Source organism: Mesocricetus auratus, unplaced genomic scaffold (assembly GCF_017639785.1).
Source record: "Mesocricetus auratus isolate SY011 unplaced genomic scaffold, BCM_Maur_2.0 Super-Scaffold_100011, whole genome shotgun sequence".
In the NCBI taxonomy this organism is placed as follows: domain Eukaryota; kingdom Metazoa; phylum Chordata; class Mammalia; order Rodentia; family Cricetidae; genus Mesocricetus; species Mesocricetus auratus.
The window spans coordinates 76,787,759-76,805,874 of record NW_024429195.1 but is presented as its reverse complement, the minus strand read 5'-3'; the positions used below and the strand labels follow the sequence as shown (position 1 = coordinate 76,805,874).

At 45.2% G+C, this 18,116-nt stretch overlaps 1 protein-coding gene across 13 annotated transcripts in view; it reads left to right on the top strand.

The window, feature by feature from the left end:
• The window catches only part of Anks1b (ankyrin repeat and sterile alpha motif domain containing 1B), a 1,010,332-nt gene that overhangs the window by 968,159 nt on the left and 24,057 nt on the right, over positions 1-18,116 (top strand). For all 13 annotated transcript variants that reach the window (XM_040755084.1, XM_040755082.1, XM_040755081.1 and 10 more), the window contains 3 exons: positions 8,388-8,399; positions 9,416-9,502; positions 17,003-17,140. In XM_040755084.1, coding sequence (XP_040611018.1) covers positions 8,388-8,399; positions 9,416-9,502; positions 17,003-17,140 — 237 coding nt within the window. The remainder of the gene's footprint in view (positions 1-8,387; positions 8,400-9,415; positions 9,503-17,002; positions 17,141-18,116) is intronic.

The following is an 18,116-nucleotide window of genomic DNA, read 5'->3' as shown; positions in this document are numbered from 1 at the left end:
AAGATCTTAGGGGCTCAGCAGCTAGCCAGTTCAGCCGGTCAGTGAGCTCCAGGTTTAGTGAAAGATCCTGCCTCAAAAAAAAAGGAAGAAAGAAAGAAACAGAGAGGGAGAGGGAGGAAGGGAGAGAGAGAGATGTAGAGCAATAGAGTAAGACCAGTACCCACATGTATACACACATATATACCATGCACAGGAATGTTTAAACAAGGTGGACAGAGCTGTCACACAGAGGAACCCTGTCTCAAAAAAAAAAAGAAAGAAAAGATTGCCAACGTTGTCACACACATGTACACACACACACACACACACACACACACACACACACACAGGAGACTCAATAAATTGGCTTGTTAAGCCAAAATCATTAAAATTTTTTGACCAAAATAAAAGTGTTTTTATTGCAAAGCAATACAAAGTCATGGTTATCTGCTTCCAAAAGAGAGAACAGAAGGAAGAAATGAAAACAACTAATTTTACCACCCAGAAGTGGTAAACATCCCCCTGTTAACACCTTGCTCATGTGTGATCCTTCAGAGTGATTACTTAGGCACTCCTGGGCATTACTTTTTCACTAAAAACTGGAAATGTTCTGTACCTGTTGTTTTACGGTCTATTTTAAACTACAGTTATATTTGGGGATTTAAAAAAATAAGTATTTCAGTAACTCTTCATTGTCAGTATTACTTCTAGTAGTTAACCACAATATCCCAAGCCATAGTTAAAAACTGTTCTTCAGCTGATTCCTGTGGCTGTTGTGTCCATTTCCAATTGTTTTGAAATTATAACCAGGAGTCCTCAAGTGCCAGTTACTTCCCTAGATAGGCCATTAAGCAAAGAGCATTTGAGCCATAGGGCACTCCCATTTAGAAACTTGACAGAACTACTACCAAGCTACCCTCTAAAAACTCACTACAGCTTACACACTCAGAAGCATTAAGCGAGCATCCGATGCTGTCTCTCAGTCTTGTGCGCTTTTTATACTGACAGGGCCCCTCCTAGCTGAGAGAGCTGGGGACCTCACGAGAGGCCGGGCATGCTGCCTGGTCTCACCAACATCTATCTATCCAGATGTAACTCTATTATCTGTCTATGACTCTTATTTTCTGTGAAGAATGTTTCCAGCTCTCACAATCCCCGGGAACCACGAAAGGATTAAATAATCCTTGCTAATTGCTCTCAAGACCAAGAGCTGTAGCTAAACGCTGATGGCAGATTTTTGGAAATCACTTGTCAAGTGCTTTGATGAACTAGCTCCTTAGCATGAGCGCAGGATGCTTCGCGACTGAGTTTACATGCACAGCACCAGAGCGCAGCCCTGACAGTGACGTCCAATCAAACTGATCAACTGCGTTTTTAGAGCAGGCACATCTTAGCGTGGGCCCCAGACCTGCAGCGTCAGCAGCATCTGGAAATTTGTCAGAATTGCAAACACACGGGCCCCAGCCCGCTTCCCCAAGCCTCTGGGAGTGGGCCTGATAATCAGTCATTTACCAAGCCCTTCACAGAATTCAGATACACCGCATAGGTGGAGAGTCACTGCCTTGGTCCCCTGGGCATTCCACTGAGGAGCCTGTGTAGGTCAGCTGTTCTGGGTAGACACCTTGTGTCATTGCACCTGGAGATTGGCCAGGCCTAGAACAGAATTAGAGGGCATCACTTTGGGGCATGTTCGATTTTGGCAGGACTTTATGAGCTCTGTAGTAGTTCACCCTCCCAACAAGGAGATAGATGTGTTTAGAATGGCCACTGCTCACTGTTCACGTCACATAGTCTTGATTAGGGTCTTTGTTCCCTCAGCCTTGGTGCCAGAGATCTTGAGACCACAAAAGCCCCCATGTGAAGTCAAGTTGTCACATTTCTCAGCCAAATGAGACACTCACTGATGACACCCAAAAACCCAAACTGCTTTTAAATAAATACAGAAGAGAAACTCCTGGGCAGCCACCAGTAATCATGCTGCCTTCTAAGAAGCCCTTCCTACTTTTCTTGGTACTTGCACCAGGAACCAGCCCTTCCCTCCTTGAGGCGGGAAAATCATCTATGGCTGCAGCTCTCTCTACCCCAAGGAGCATCTTGGTAGCCCCACATCACATCTCCCCAGACTTGGGGTACCATGGCTCTCTCGGTGTCAGCCATGAAGGTTCTCTGTAAGCCCAGTTTCATGCTGTTGTCACTCTTTGACTTCAGTGGCCATGAGAGTACCCTCTGAAGTGACTGTTTTATATAGCAAGACAGGTATGGGTGGACCTCTAGGCTCTAGGACCCTTGAAATTCCAGGCATGAATACAAGGCGGGGAAACAAAAAGAAAGCCTTGTGTCAGCACAGAAGGCCCAAGAAGACTGCCCCTGGGAAGCGGTCTTGGCACTGATTGTCCTGTAAAACTCATTCAGAATGAGAGTTCACTTTCAAATAACTATTCCAAGGTCTGATTTTTATGCCTTACCCCCACAACCTAGCCAGTTTTGCTGCATGGAAATCGTGATTCTGCCTCCTGTAGTTTTTAATCATTTAAAAGTCACTAAAGGCTGCAAAACATTACTGTTAAATCTTATTTAAATTTGCTTGAGAAAACCGAATATCATCATTAAGCTTGGTAACTAACTAAGGAAAATGTTACATGGCAAAATAGTTATGACTCGGGGCCGAAAGTCTAATTAGAGAGAATTTTCAGGGTAGCCCTGGGAAACCTCTTCCCCAGACTGTGCTTCAGATGTGTGGTGAGTAACCAGGTATTGGGAGAAAGAAGGTTGAGGCTGGGAGATGGCTGGCTCAGTGGGCAAAGTGCTTGCTGCCCAAGAGAGGACTAAGCTCAATCTCCAGCACTCACACAAAAGCCAGCTGTGGCAGTGCCTGTAACCCTGTCACTGGAAGGGCAGGGAAGCTCACCAGTCAATTAGTCTATCCAAAACAGTGAGCTCTAGGTTCAGTGATAAGTAATAAGTAATAAGAACAGCAGAGTAAGACACTCAACGCTGACGTTTGGCCTCCACCCGCTTACAAATGTGCACCCACCTGTAACACACACACACACACACACACACACACGAAGAAGGAAGGAACAAGGAAAAGGAGGGAGGGAGGAAGGAAGGGAGGGAGGGAGGGAGGGAGGGAGGGAGGGAGGGAGGGAGGGAGGGAGGGAGGGAGGGAGGGAGGGAGGAAGACTGGCCAGCTGAGGCTGCTGCCGCCCTGTGGATTACCTCACTCTTTTCCCTCTTCTGCGGCTGAGGCACAAATGATTCTGACTAGGAACATGAGCCTCAATCACCTAACCTGATGGCTCACAACTGAATTGTCCCAAGCCCATCATGAACCTCTCTGTGCTCATGCACACTCAGGAAAAGTGTGCTCAGAGATCAGTAAGTCCGTGTGCTTAGAAAGGGTATTCCTGAACCGTTGAGTCCAAAATAAATAATAATAATATTAGTAATAAAAGAGAGACTTCTGCTGAGGGAGGAGGATTAAGGAATTGAGGGCCAGCCTTGGCTACACAGATGAGACATTGAAAGAGAAAGAGATGGGGTTGGGGGCAGTTAGTGGGCAATCTCCACAGCTACATGATCTGCATCCACCACTGCAGAAATATTTGCAGGATGTATTGCACCTGTACTGACATGCATTTTATTTCTTGCCATTGTCCCATAAGCAGCAGAGAATAACATGTATTGTTTACATGTACTAGGTGTTATAAGTGAGTGATGATTTAAAATAATGAGAACATGTGCACAGGTTACTGCAATCAATGCTCCGTTTTATGTAAGACTTAGGAACCCAGATCCTGGCATTAGTCATGCTCAGAGCAGGCCCCACAGTGCTGAGGGAGAGCTGAACTCATCTTTAGAATGTGCTTTCAGGCTGAAGTAAAAGCGCAGGACATGATTTCTGACCTGGCACCAAACAGTTCTCAGTTTGTATTTCAAACTGAGAGGAAGTTGGGGTGTGACACACCTGTCATGCCAGCATGTGGGGCATAGACCAGGATAACCAGAAGCTGTACGTTAGCCTCAGCTACAACTGAGGCCAGCTGGTTTATCTGAGACCCTACATCCAAAGAGGCTGAGGAGGCAGCTGGTAAAACACTTGCCTTGCAAGACTGAATGCCTGAGATTCTGGGGAGAAAGCCCATGCAAAAGGGAGGACTGCAAGCAGAGGTTCAGCAGTTAAGAGCACTGGCTGTTCTTGCAGAGGACTTGCCCAGCACCTACCCAGAGGCTCATGATCATCTACAGCTCCAGTCCCATATATCTGACGCCCTCTTCTGTCCACTGCAGGAATGAGACTTGCATGTGGTACACATACATCATGCATGCACAAAAAAAATTACACATAAAATAAAATACTTTTTACAAAGCTGGTGGGCATGCTTGCAATCCCGGTGCTGCGAAGAAGAAAGAGACCGTTGGATCCCTGGGGTTCACTTGCCAGGTAGACTAGACTAGTTCATGATTTCCAGGTCAGTGGTAGATCCTGTCTGAAGAAGAATAACAGTTGTGTAGTTGTTCTCTGGCCTACACAAGAACACACGTACACATAGGAATACACACCCACACAAACAGGAAAGGGAAAAGAACATTACTTCTTTTTCTTGATAAACCTAAAATCCCTTCTTTAAAAAAATATCTAAAAGTGTTCAATTACTTCTTAGGAACAGTGTTCCAGATATGAAATTATGACTCAGCTCTGCTTGGTGAATACAGACAATCTAAACCAAGAACTAAATACAGACTTCAGATATGCAGCATCTCTGTGCAACCAAATGCTTCTCCTCTTGCAATAATAGAAGAACAATAATCTTAACTTAGGAGAACATACAGAAAATATGGTAGCACTTTCCTGTAGCACCCTTCGTGGGAGGCAAGATGCACTGGAGCTTATCTAGAGCCTCACCCACAAATATTCTGCTGTCCGGGTGTTAGAAGATTCTCATTGCAAATCCAAGTCCCTTGTGTAAGGCTGGCACCAAAGGAGAGAGAATCTGAAGGCCAGGAAACCTCAGACATTCCACAAAGACCTTAGGACAGGGCAAAGCAACTACACACCAAGGCTGGCCCTGAGCTGCTCGCAGGGGAATTTTCTTTGTGTAAATTAGTAAGCTTGTATCTGCTACACAAGTGTGGGAACATAGTGACTACCAAAGACAGACAGACACTCAGCAAAGCAGGAAGCTAATTCCTAAAACCCAGGTCGCCTAAGCTCAGCCTTCGTTACTTGTGAGGTGAATGGTTAGGTCAGGTGTCCTCAACCCTGGGGAGGAGGAGGGAGCCATGATGCACACTGGAGAACAAATCAGGGTAGTCGACTGTTTCAGATTCCCCGTCAAGGGGCAGAAGCTCTGTGCTCCCCTTCCCGTACCCATGAAGCTCTCATGAAATGAAGTGGATATTTACTGGATCTCCTGCCTCCCTGAAGACTGAATAGATTTGCCTTCTTTTTACAAGTGCTCATCTTTCACTAAAATTATGTGCAAAACAACTTCTTTTGGAAACTCCGTCAAAGTATACCATCAGAAATCCCCCTAAAAAGAGGCAGGATTGTTGGCTCTTCTAGAAAATGCAGTTGACTTGGTTGAGGAACACAGTGTTGCAGGTCTCCCCTGGCCCCCTTGAGCTTGGTGGCTGGCCAAATACAGCATGTTCTCATCAAATGATTGTTGTGATAGGACAGTCTGGGCTCCATATTGGAGTGTGTGGCCACTTCCAACATCACCGCCATCGAGACTTGTGTCCAGACTCGGCACTGACACCCCGGCACTACCTTTGCCAAGGGGGCAGGAACTGTGGAGCCATTTGTCTTCCCTCTGTTTGTGTGGCACTTGGATAAGCATCTGATGGGAAGTCTGAAGGGTGATAGAAAGCACCATTGTAGTCCTCAGGTCCACCTAAAACCAGTGTCTTCTGGCCACTGCCCAAGTTCTCCTCAAACTACCACCAATGCAATTGTTAACGGATCTTTCTTGTTACTAAAGCCTGCGATTTTACCCCATAAATCCAATAAAAGCGGTCATCCTCGGTGTGCCAGCCGCTTGCCAGGGACTGCTGTTTTGTGTCTTCTTCATCCTTAGGACGCTGGGCACTGCTCCTGCCTTCCAATCAGTCTGCTCCTTGGATTCTGTGGCGTCATCTGTGGGCATCTTCCAGCTCCGTTCCTAGTTCCTTTGTCAGATCTCAAGAATTCATCTTCTGCCTGGCCTGGTGTTGCCCCCTTAATCCCAACACTTGGGGGCAGAGGCAGGTGAATCTCTATGAGTTCCAGGCCAGCCAGGGCTGCAGAGCGACACCTGTCTTTAAAAAAAAAAAACTATCTCTTCCAACTGGATTTAGTAGCACACACCTGTACACTTAGCACTCAGTAGGCTGAGGCAGGAGGATTACTAGTTCAAAGTCAGTTTGGACTATATAGTGAAAGCCTGTCCTAAGTGGGGGGGGGGGATAATTTTCCCCTACGCTCCTTTTAACTGTGTTCTCACTTTATCCTAATACACCCCACCTGCTTCCATCTCCTCAGCCATCCCTCTGAAATCTGAGTCTCAGCTCTCGTTTCTTGCTGATTAGCATGCTGAACATGTAAGAGCATCTCTCTGTGTGTCTTTGCAAAAGGAGGCTCCCCTCTGGCATTGCTGTCTCTGGCTGCTGCTCCGCCTGTGTCACCCTCCCACTTGTTCATTTCCTGTGATGTCACAGACGGCCTCTTGATTCTTTGCCCCTGCTATCCAAGCTTCTACTTCAGTCCTGCTGGAGTCTGCCCTTTGGATTGCACGGCAGCTTCCTGTCTCCCTCATCCAGCCTCCATCTTCCGTACAGCCACCAGAGCCGTCTTTCTCGAGTCCCTGCCTACTTAACAGTGGATCCGTGCTACCTAAACCGCCACAGAGCTCTCATTTGTAGGTGTATGTGACTGCATTCCTACAACAGCCCCCTTTCCCTCTTTCTGCCACCCAGGTGGCTATTTGTCTCTCCAGAGCCAGCTGAGTGCCCCCAGGAGGTAACCAAGTCTGATGGATGAATGGACTTATTAATACCTGCCTTGCCCTGTCATCGGAGGTGAACATTTCCCGATTCACTCTTCCAGAAGTACTCTGTTCATGCCATCGTTGCTCCTGTGTCGGCCCTGTGGCTCTACTTCCTGCCCAGCTCAGCCAAGAATGTGTGCTCTGAGGGCCAAGGTGTGCTGCTGTGCTGCCAGCCCCTTGCTCCCCGGAAGCCATCTTGTCCATCCCTGCTTCCCACTTAGATCCTCCCCAACACAGCACTGCCTTGGCCAATCTGAGCAGTAGCATTCACACACAATTTCACATCCCTGAAATGGACCCTGAGCTTTCCATTGACTAGCACAGTGGGTGGCCCAAAATAGCCACTCACCTGCTGGGAAAAAGATAAAAAACGGGTTTTTCTTAATACTAAATAAAACATTGGTATTTTCATCTTAATGTAGCTATATATTGTTTCAGGTTACAGCTAGGTCTGTCCGGGAGAAAGTACGAAAGGCAAGAGATGAGCAAGGTGATTTGCTGAAATCCATTGTTACGCTTTGCAAAGAGTTCTTCACACAAAATGCAGTCAACAAAATGATTGCCTGTGCTACCCCAGCCTTCCCAATCACAGATTCAGCCACCGCTTTGCCTTAAAAACCAGCATACAGCATGTGATTTCTTCTAGCCTTGCCTTTGATTTGTCTTGCACAATTTTCAGACGTGGTTAGGAAAAACATTCAGAACATGAAAGTATGTAATGCTATATTCCAATTTTTAGAATGGGCTTTTTTTGGCAATTGTAAAAGAAAATTGGCAAGTCTAGGTAATTTTAAAACTAGTTAAAATACACTTCAAGAGAGTTTCTCTGTATGTATTGTCTGGAACAATAAATTGCAAATAATGCTCTTAGTAAACTTCTTCGTCTCTGAAACAGATATGGTAGCTCTCAAAAAGCAAGAAAATGTGTCAGGGTTGAACAATAGATGACACTGAGTGCAGTGAGCTTCATTCATTCTGTTCAAAGCCTTCTTTAAATCTGGTCACATCTCAGAATTTTTAAATGGAATATTGAGTGATATAAATATATCAAAACAGTTCCCATCCTTTTCCTGAGTCCCCTAATGTAGAGAGCTTTCTGTCTAAGGCTCAAAGTGGACCTTCTTGCGTGTCAGTCCTAAGGCTCTGCAACCCAGTAAACAGAAAGATGGGAAAACAGAGAAACAGAGGCAGGGCCAGTGAAAAATCCTCACCGCATCTGCTTCCGTCTATGAAGCCTGCTCTCCTTCTGTGACATCCTTTACTTTTTAACAAACTTAGCGCTGTTGGTGAATTATTGAAATGGTTTCTTTTTCTCACACCCTTTCATGTGTTTTCTCTCCTATTCTGTTCCTACCTGTCTTGTGTGGAAAAATCCATCAGGCTAACTGTCAGGTACGTGCATCTCCGATGTTTGATGTGATGACTAAGAGTATGCATGGAGAAAAATGAAGTAAACAAGACCATTGGTGACTGGTGACAAATGACAGGTCTAGGCAGGAGAGGCATATAGTAAATTACACAGAAACTTTTTTGTGGCTGAATACACTGAAGTAGCTGCAGACCCCACATAGGAAGCCCTGTGAACTTGGAGCATAGCCTGCAGGAATATGACCAAGCTGTAGGATGCAGTAGCTTGCCTGTCCTGTCTAGCATTTGGCTGTGGCTAAGGACTGCTCCTGGAAGGATTAGTTGTCATCAGGCCGTATGAAATCCTGTGTGGTCCCGTGTGACTCTGCTATAAATATTACATCAGCCTCTGAGATTGGGCCAGGATCAAAGACAGTTTGCAGGGATGCGTCTTAAACGCCTGTTTTAAGTCCGTATCTGAACATCCCGTATGCCTCGAGGAAAGAAGGTGACTAGCAGGAGAGAATGGCGGTGGCATGTATTTTGGTGCTGCCAAATGCACCTTTAGCATTAAATGCATTGTGATTAAACTCTTCTCAAGGAAATAGACACGGAATGCACTGTCTTCCCGCTGGTGTGAGGGACAAGGGCATCCTTGTGCCCATAAGAAGTAGCAAGGCCAACAGACACTTTATGAGCCTATAGCATAGCTAATGGCAAGAGAGACAGCCACTTAAATCTGACCGTGTTTGGTGTGTGTGTGTGTGTGTGTGTGTGTGTGTGTGTGTGTGTGTGTGTGTGTGTGTGTGTGTGTGTGTGTGTGTGTGTTTGTGTGTGTGTGTGTGTGTTTGGTGTGTGTGTGTGTGTGTGTGTGTGTGTGTGTGTGTGTGTGTGTGTGTGTGTGTGTGTGTGTGTGTGTGTGTGTGTGTGTGTGTGTGTGTGTGTGTGTGTAGTTTTTAGCTTCGGTTCATTTTTATCTTTCAAGAGGGAAAAGAAAAGCGATGCGCTTCAGTTGCCATGCAACACACCCCGCCCTAACAGCGTTCTAATTCTAATTTCAGAAGTCTACAGAGCAAATGAAGAAAGTCCCCACTATTATTCTGTCAGTCTCATATAAAGGAGTCAAATTTATTGATGCAACAAATAAGGTAGGTGGCAAACCTTCTCTTTGGTTCAGACTCCAGACATAGTTCAGAGTATGGGACCTAAAATCTGGGCTCCCCGTTTTTCACCACTCCTCCCCTTCCTCGCCCTGATGCTTCCTGCTCATACATATAGTAAATGTACATCTGGGTACCCACTTACAGAGAAAGGCATGATGTACCTGAGGTGCTGGTCTAGGATTTTGCTCATATACTTCAGTGTTCTATCTAGTACTAAGGGGCACTTAGCAGTCATGTCCCTTTGTATCTAGAGAACATTCAAAACAACAACAAAATCACTTATTAAAGGCATGGTGTCGTTCCTTCGCCATAAGAACATTAGTAGGTGAAAGGTGGGGACATTGGCCTTTGTATGGTTGTAAACATGTGTATGTGTGTGTTTTCGCCTTTGGAAACTGCACTTGATCTTAGCCAAAAGGCAAAGAAGTGATTGTCCCCTCTTTCGGTACAGGTCACGAATGCCTGGTACACCCTGACTTTTGTATCCTATAACTAACTACCTTTCATTCCTCACTACTCGAGTGAAGAGAGTTGCCACTGTTTGTTTTCTTAAGGAACGCAATCAGAAAGCAGCTGAGGACATGCTGTGTCTCTGTGCTCTCAGCGGGAGCTCTTGGCAGCTCTGAGGTGGAGTATGGCCAGCTGGGTTGTGTTTTACTTGAAAAGCACCTTAGTGCTCCTGTCAGAGCCACAGAACACTGGTGCTTACCTCAAAAGCAAGGGTGTGGCCCCTGTCACGGTCCTAAAAGCTGACCAGCTTCTCACAAACTCCTGAGGTCCATGTGCTTCCCTCTCCCATCTGTCCTTTTCAGCTGATAAAGACAGAAAGGAGAGATGAGGTGATCCCCATCTGTAAACAGTGTTTGTCTTCTGCATTGCTCTCCCTCATCTTGCCCACTCCCTCTTGGGGAAACGCAATGGAGAGTCATGAAACAAGCCAACTTCAGCAGTGGTGACAGGGAACCAGAGCAACTGGATTGCAATGCCAGGGAAAAGCCCCATGGACAATGGTCCTTTTGTGTCTCTAAACCTAAGCATCTAAATCAACCCTTAAGACATTTCCTAATTCGTTTCCTATAAAATGTTTCATAGGCAGTTGGATGAGCCCAAGTGTCTCTAAATATGGTATGGAAAACAACCTCCCAGTTTGGGGAAAATTCTAGAACTCAGCATTGCCATGATGGCTAACAGTAGCTAACATTAAGTGCCTTGTCTTTAACGATGACTCGGCTGTGCAGGATGTCATTGACTGTCACAATGTCAGATTACAATCAGAACAAACCTTGATGGGCTTTTCTGTTTCTTGGATAATTTAGTTTCTGGTACATAAAATTGCCTTATCCTTAAATCAGAATTAAGTTGTTGAAAGAGTTCTAATGTTGAAATGTCCATTGAAGATACCATTGCTTTCAGTCTATCTAATGTGAAAGGAAGACTTTGGCACTTGAACCCTCCACTACACACACACACACACACACACACACACACACACACACACAGACACTCACACACACATACACAAACACTCAAACATACACACACAGATAGATACACATACACAGACACACAAACATGCACACCCTTCACACCCTCACCCTAACCTGTGGTGATATATTATTTGTGATTTATTAAAGTTTGTCTGAAGATTAGAAAATCAAAGCAGTGGACCACTGGCTCTTACCTGTTCCGAGAGATTCTTGATCCCAGCTGGTCCCACTGCTCTTGAGCCCTAAATAAACACACAGATGCTACAGTAGTTATGAAGCTGCTGGTCAATGACAACGGCTTCTTATTGGCTAGCTCTGTCTTAAGTATTAACCCATTTCTATTATTCTATGTATTTCTGTGTGGCCTTGGCTTAATGGAGAACACCTGGCACGTCCTCTTTTCCCAAAATCACCTGTCGACTCCACCTACATTTCCCAGAATTCTTCTCCTCTCCTAGTTCCTCCTATCTTCCTGCCTCATTGACTGAACAGTGTTTTATTCATTAACCAATAAGAGAAACATATATACAGTAGAACAACCCCCATCACTTACCACCACCTCAGGCTGAAAGGCAATCCTGGCCCCACCAAACCACAAACCATAATAACCTAGAACAACTGTCTCTACTGAATTTAGAAAGCTTGAAGAGCAGTGGTGAGTTTGACACTCTCTGAACTGAGTTAGAATCTGACAATTTCCGAACGTGGGCCATTTGCTATAGGAAGATGCTGCAGTCTGAAGGATCAGGTCTGTCATTCAAGGGTGTCATAACCACCTGCATCTACATCAGTAGAATTCTCTCAGCCCAGCCCCCCACCATAAGAACAGTGAGGGAAGCTTAGCTAGGCCTACTGCAGTTTGCAGATAGAGACACAGAGAGATGCAGTCACAGATGATTCCTGTACCTCTTGAGATGTTTCTAACGCAATCACCAGGGATTGCGTAGACCCCTGCTCAACAGTATCTTTGAAAGTATCAGCACAGAAAAATATGCAAAAGACACTTTTGTGTAAATAAAGACCCTGAATAAGGGAGATCCGGGTATCCTTCAAGCCCTTGCATTGTGGTTTGTGACAAATTTTCAGGTTCAGGATAAGAGGCACAGTGTGTCTGGTGACTGGTGGTACCAAGCTGTCCATGACTATGAACACACACTGGATGACATTTACTTCAATTGGCTGTGTAACCACTCTTGTTGAAAGAGACAGGGTGACTCTGGGAGGTAGTCTACTGGTTGCTATGTGAGAGGGGGAAGTAGAGACTGATTTAGAAAACAGGAGAAAGATGAGTATAAGGCTGCATTGGGAGCTGAGAAGTATGGCCAGGGCTGAGGGGCTAACTTCAGAAGGCATGAAGGATCCACAGGAAGGGACAAGAGATGAGCTAAACTCAAGTGAGGATGGATTAAGGAAGTCCACGAATGCCCAAATAAAAGAATAACAGGTATTTATTTAGGGAATACTCACACAATGGAGGTAAAGCGCCACCTTGATCTTCTGCCCCTGGAGGTGTAGGATGCTGTGGTGCAGGATGTTCAGACTACCACCCAAAAGAGAGCCAGACCCCTCCTCTCCTTTATAAGGGATCACATCCACACACTGAAGCCACACCCTAAAACTGGTACCTCAAATGTATTGGCGGAACGAGTTACCACTACACTCAAGGGTTGCATTCTAGATTCCTAGGATTTCCCCCACTGGAAAGTGGTTGTATTGGTGGGATATTTGCTCTCAAATGGAAGGACTTGTGAAGTGTAAGTGTGTGTGAGGACCTCATTATTTCAGGTGCTAGTGGCCACTAAGCCTGTGCTAAATCACACACACACACACACACATGCTAACACACACACACCACACATGAACATACACCACACACACACACACACACACCTCAGTGTGCTTTCATTGTTCTTGTGTCTTCAGCAAATGTCCCTCTGCCTGAAACTGGTAATGCGAACAGGGTTGTCCAGTCCACACAGACACCTGAAGAACCAATATCTGCCCACAGGCACAGCCTATTTGTCGTGGAGTTTTCCACTGTCTAACCTAATACATTTTCTATTACTCCACGGCTACCTTCTGCCAATTAGCTTAAAGTACAATGGGTAATTAATTATATGTTAATTACCCTTCCTTTCCTATTAGGCCCCATTAGAGAATGCAAAAGATGAAGCCTCCAAAGAAGCATTTCTTTTTTAGTCAATAAAGAAGTAGCTCAGAGTTCACAGGGAGGACCAGATGCCTGGTTATAAACACATAAATGTATTGCCTAGCAACTTAGGAAACTAATCACCAAGGCTGATTTAAAAAGGAAGAAGCAAAGGGGATCTTGAATTTGAACTGGAACTTAGAATAGATTTAGTCTTAAGATGTTTTAGGGAAATCATCTGCTTTTGTAGATTAGCAGCCCAGAATCAGACCCTGCATGAACCTGGCCGCTAGGACTCCAGCTGTTTGGTTACTGACCTTTCTTGAGATTAGCAGGGTCTTCCAAGAGGTGATCCATTTCCGACATCCAGGAATGACAGAGGCTTGGGTCACATTTGTCCTTCTGTGCTATCTCTCCCTAGCCTTCCCTGTGACTGCACTAGAAGTATAGGATTGGAGTCTACTTCGCTTTAGTTTTTGTTCCTTTGAATGACAACTTCAAACATGGCAATAAGTGTTCATTGTTTTCATAGCACACACTTCTCATAAGCAGATGGGAGTCCCAAGAGACCACAGTTGATCTGTGCTACAGTCTTCAGCATCCAGCACCCCACAGTTAACCACTTCTCAGAGAACTGCCTCTATCCTAGTCCTTCTCTGGGAGAAATACTTCAGTCCTTTGATGGGAAAGAGTCTGGCCTGAGGAAGTGGTCAGGAGAAGCTCTGTGGTAGGGTAAAGACTAAAGGACGTGGTGACAGGTAGATCCCTAAGCTGCATCCCTTTGGAATCTCATGCCCTTCTTCGAATTGTCATATTAAGTGACTGGACCAGCCAGTTCTATTCCACACACACCAGCCTGACACATCTGTATCTGTTTCTCCACATGGTGAAAGGCGGTGGTGAGGCAGATGGAGAAAGGCATTAAGCTATCAAGCCCTATCCAAAGGAGAGAAGGTGAGCCCCTCCCTAGTCCTTCCCTTGAGCCTTCCTCAGAACAAGCATGCCTAGAAATGAAAGTTAACATACAAAGGGTTTGATCTTACACTCAGCTACAAACAGTAGTACCTCATGGTAACATCACCTTTTAATTTATGGAGCAGCCATAATTGATCATGACTGAAGGGTGAGGGATACTGTCTCTTCCTTGAGTCTTCTCCAAGGAGTGAGCTGACCATCCAGTTTCCATAAAGTCTGCAGCTGCAGAGCCCTTGACCTTGAATCCATTCCACAGACACACAACTGGTCTCACTGCCCCCCAAAGTGGATGATTGTGAGGGAGGCAGAATCCCTTCTCAGACATCCCAGTCTGCACCAAGGTCTACGGGGATGTATCACAAAGGTCTGTGAATATATTCCTGCCTGAGTATAGACTATCTTAGTAGCATTGCTTCCCTCCCTGCTGAAATACTTTGAGCAGTGAGGAAAGATGACATTTGTATAATACAAGCATCCCAGATGCCTCAAAGGATCATTGAAGCTGACTCTACAACCAGGAGTGAGCTTCATTGATAGTGGCTCCATTCTCTCTGCCACACCTGACCTCTTGGGGACAAGAAGGAAAAGACCTTCAGAAAACCCCAGGAAGGATTCAGAAGACAGGAGGACATAGCCCTGGAGACCCAACCTACTTGCTATGTCATTTTGCCCAGGACCACAACACTGTCACAATGAATTGTCAAGAGTCTGGAAATTCAATGCAGCAAACCTCACAGAGCACTTCTCACCATAGCATTCCATTATGCTGACAAAGGTTCTCAAGGATACAATTGCCAAATTAAAGCTGGCTCGATGTTGCTCTGGGCAGGTGTTTCTTAGCTTTACACATCGTTGTGACAAAATACAAGATTGGAAGTGACTGAAAGAATAGAGGGTTTGTCCTGGCTCACAGTCCAGGTATTATTCACTGTTGCAGGGAGGTCACAGGGGGCAGGAGATGAGGCAGCTGGTCACATTGCACACACAGTGAAGAAGCAGAGAGAAACAAGCGTTATGCTCAACTGCCTCTCTACTTTTCGTTCAGTCTGGGAATGGGTCCATAAAAATGGTGCTGCCCACAGTAGGCTGGGCCCTTCTCACCTCAATGAACAGAAACCAAGATAACCCCCCTCGAGCATACCCAGAAACCCTTCTCCCAAGTGAAGCTAGCTTCTGTACAGTTGACAACACTGCCCACAGCAGGTAAAGCCAACACTGAGTCCAGTTATCTGGAGTCCAACAATGGCAACCTAATGACTCTCCACACCTGATAACATGGCACTACGTAGACATTAAAATTCCTTCTAAAGATCTGTGGGTTCCTAGTTCAGTGTTTTGTTTAAGGAATGCTACCTGAATGCAGGAAGAGGACCATGACTCTCTGTGTTGAAGCTATCTATCTGGCAGTACAATGTTACTTGTTTATCATTTCCAATTTCAACGTGAGTTATTTTTTGACAGAGCAGCTGCACACAGTGTCAGCATTCGAGGCCACAGTGAAGAATGTCTTAATTTAATTTTCTTTTATGTGTTAATTCTGTAATTGCTTTCCAACCACAGAGCTTGGTAGAGTGAGGGACATGAAGTACTTACTCGCCGAGAGTGCTGGCAGGGAAGGACATTTTGTAAGTGTTTTTAAGCACTGATGAGTAGACGTGGAACATTGTATTGCCAACAGGTTCTTTAAGATATGCAATTAAAAAGTAATTAGGGTAACTGAAGCATCGGGGGCTTTAGATCCATGTCAACTGAAAAGACATGTGAGAAATTTTAAGATGAAAAATGATTGGACTATTATAGGGCTTTCTAAATGCATCTGTGTATCCAAAGAAGTTTCTAGCAGGTTTTGCTCTCCGGTTATTCGTGCTTCAGGGCAATGGTACTAAACCATTCCTCCCCCTAGTCATCCTCAGAGGCTAGGAGCCAGACAACACAGGAAATGCAATTCTGTCAAACCTGCAAGGAAGGAGAACAAAAAGCATTGCAGTGCCCCCCAAAAGAGTGTCATCTCTCCTGACACCCCCAGACCTCAACCCCAGCTCCACACCTTCCCTGCTTGAAGTACTGAAGGTCCAGCTTCCTCACCTGTAAGATAGTGGCAGTAACACACACACACACACACACACACACACACACACACACATACACCATTATTCTGTGGTGGGCCTAGTGAGGAAAAAAACTATCCTATTCATAGGTCCTTGCAGCCAGCAAAGCACCTAAACCCTGGACATCACAGTGTGGTGTTTCCCTTGCCCTGCACGCTCAGCCTCCTGAGACCTCGAAGAGAGACGGCACCAGGCTTCCCCCACCCCTCTGTTCTGAATTGGCCCATGCTTTGGGAGTGGAGAGCACTTTGCTAACATGAGCAAGGTCCTGGGTTCCATCCCAGGGCCTGAGAACCAGGCGTGTGGGGAGGAACAGGAAAAAAACACAGCAGTGGGGAATTTGGACAAGCTCACAGCGACCCTCATACACACAAGTGACAGGTGACCACTTCCAGACAGGATTAGCAGTGGGCAAGACTGCGTATCTACAGCAGAACATGGAAAATGGACATGGTGAGATGCTTAGTAATTACTGTTCTGTTTTGTTTTCCAATTATCTGATACCCAGACTGCTTCCGTGCAGAGTCTGATGATAGCTGATCCAGGATATGATGATTATAGGTTGTTGATATCATCATCATCATAAAATGGAAACATTCCTTACAGACCTGGCCTACATTTGCCCGTGGATGGGCACTTTGAGTATTGCTGGTCTAGCACATTCTAGAGAAAAAGAAAAGCAGCTGGTTCCCAGATTACCTATCCTGATTCTAAAATGTGTTGATTCTCAAAGGAAAACGATGATCATTTGTGTCATTTCTTCTAGAACATAATTGCTGAACATGAAATTCGTAATATCTCCTGCGCTGCCCAGGACCCGGAAGACCTCTCAACATTTGCTTATATCACAAAAGATTTGAAGTCCAACCACCACTACTGTCACGTGTTTACTGCCTTCGATGTGGTGAGTCCCACCATCTTCGGATATACATACATTCCATAGATGCATATGTATCAGTTTGATCATGCTGCCATGATGAAACACGACAGACTACATAGTTTAACCAACAGGAGTTTACTCCCCGTGTTTTTGGAGGCCATAAGTCCAGGACCAAGGTTACAGTAAGCATGGCTTCTTCTGAGTCCTCTCCTCCTCTCTCATGTAAACAGTCAACCGTCTCATGAGGTCTTCTTGGTGGTCTTCCTTCCACAGAGATGCCTGCCTTCAAATTATCTCTTCTTTTGAGGATGCCAATCAGACTGGATTAGAGCCTATACTAATGACCTATTTTGACTCAGCCATCTCTGAAAAGCTCTGCCTTCCAAGCCCGTCACACCCTGGTGCCCTAGAGATTAGATCTCCAAATGGGATTTTTAAAGTGATCGCTATTTGACCCATAAAGCCAAATAAGTATTTTAACAGGCTAAGCTTTCTTGAGTTTCCTGTGTTTTCCATCTCTCATCAAGTTAGAACTCTATACTTTCCTTATACCTCAACAGCTGATACTCAGCTATCAACTTCACTTTTCACATTAGAGAAAGCCCTTCTTATTCTGGTACCAAAAATATAGTAAGATATCCCAGCCTCCTGTCCCTTCATAATGTCTGTGGCTTGCTCTGGTGGCCATTTCTAAGTATGAGACATGATAAATATGCTTACTTCCGTAATATTTGGGGTTTTTGTTTTTTGTTTTCTAGTGGTCAGATTAGATGCTATACAAATAACAGTTGGGAGCCTCAAGGTTTGGTCTGTATGTTCACTTCAAAGTAAATCTTAAAATGACTTCCTTGGGGTGTCACACCACATATATCCATACTTGTCACTAAGCTTGAAAACTAATTTAGTCACTACAGACTTAGAAAACAAAAACAACTTAACAATACATGTCCCTTTAGGAGATGCACACCCTTGAGATGACACAGGTGGCCTGTGAGATAAT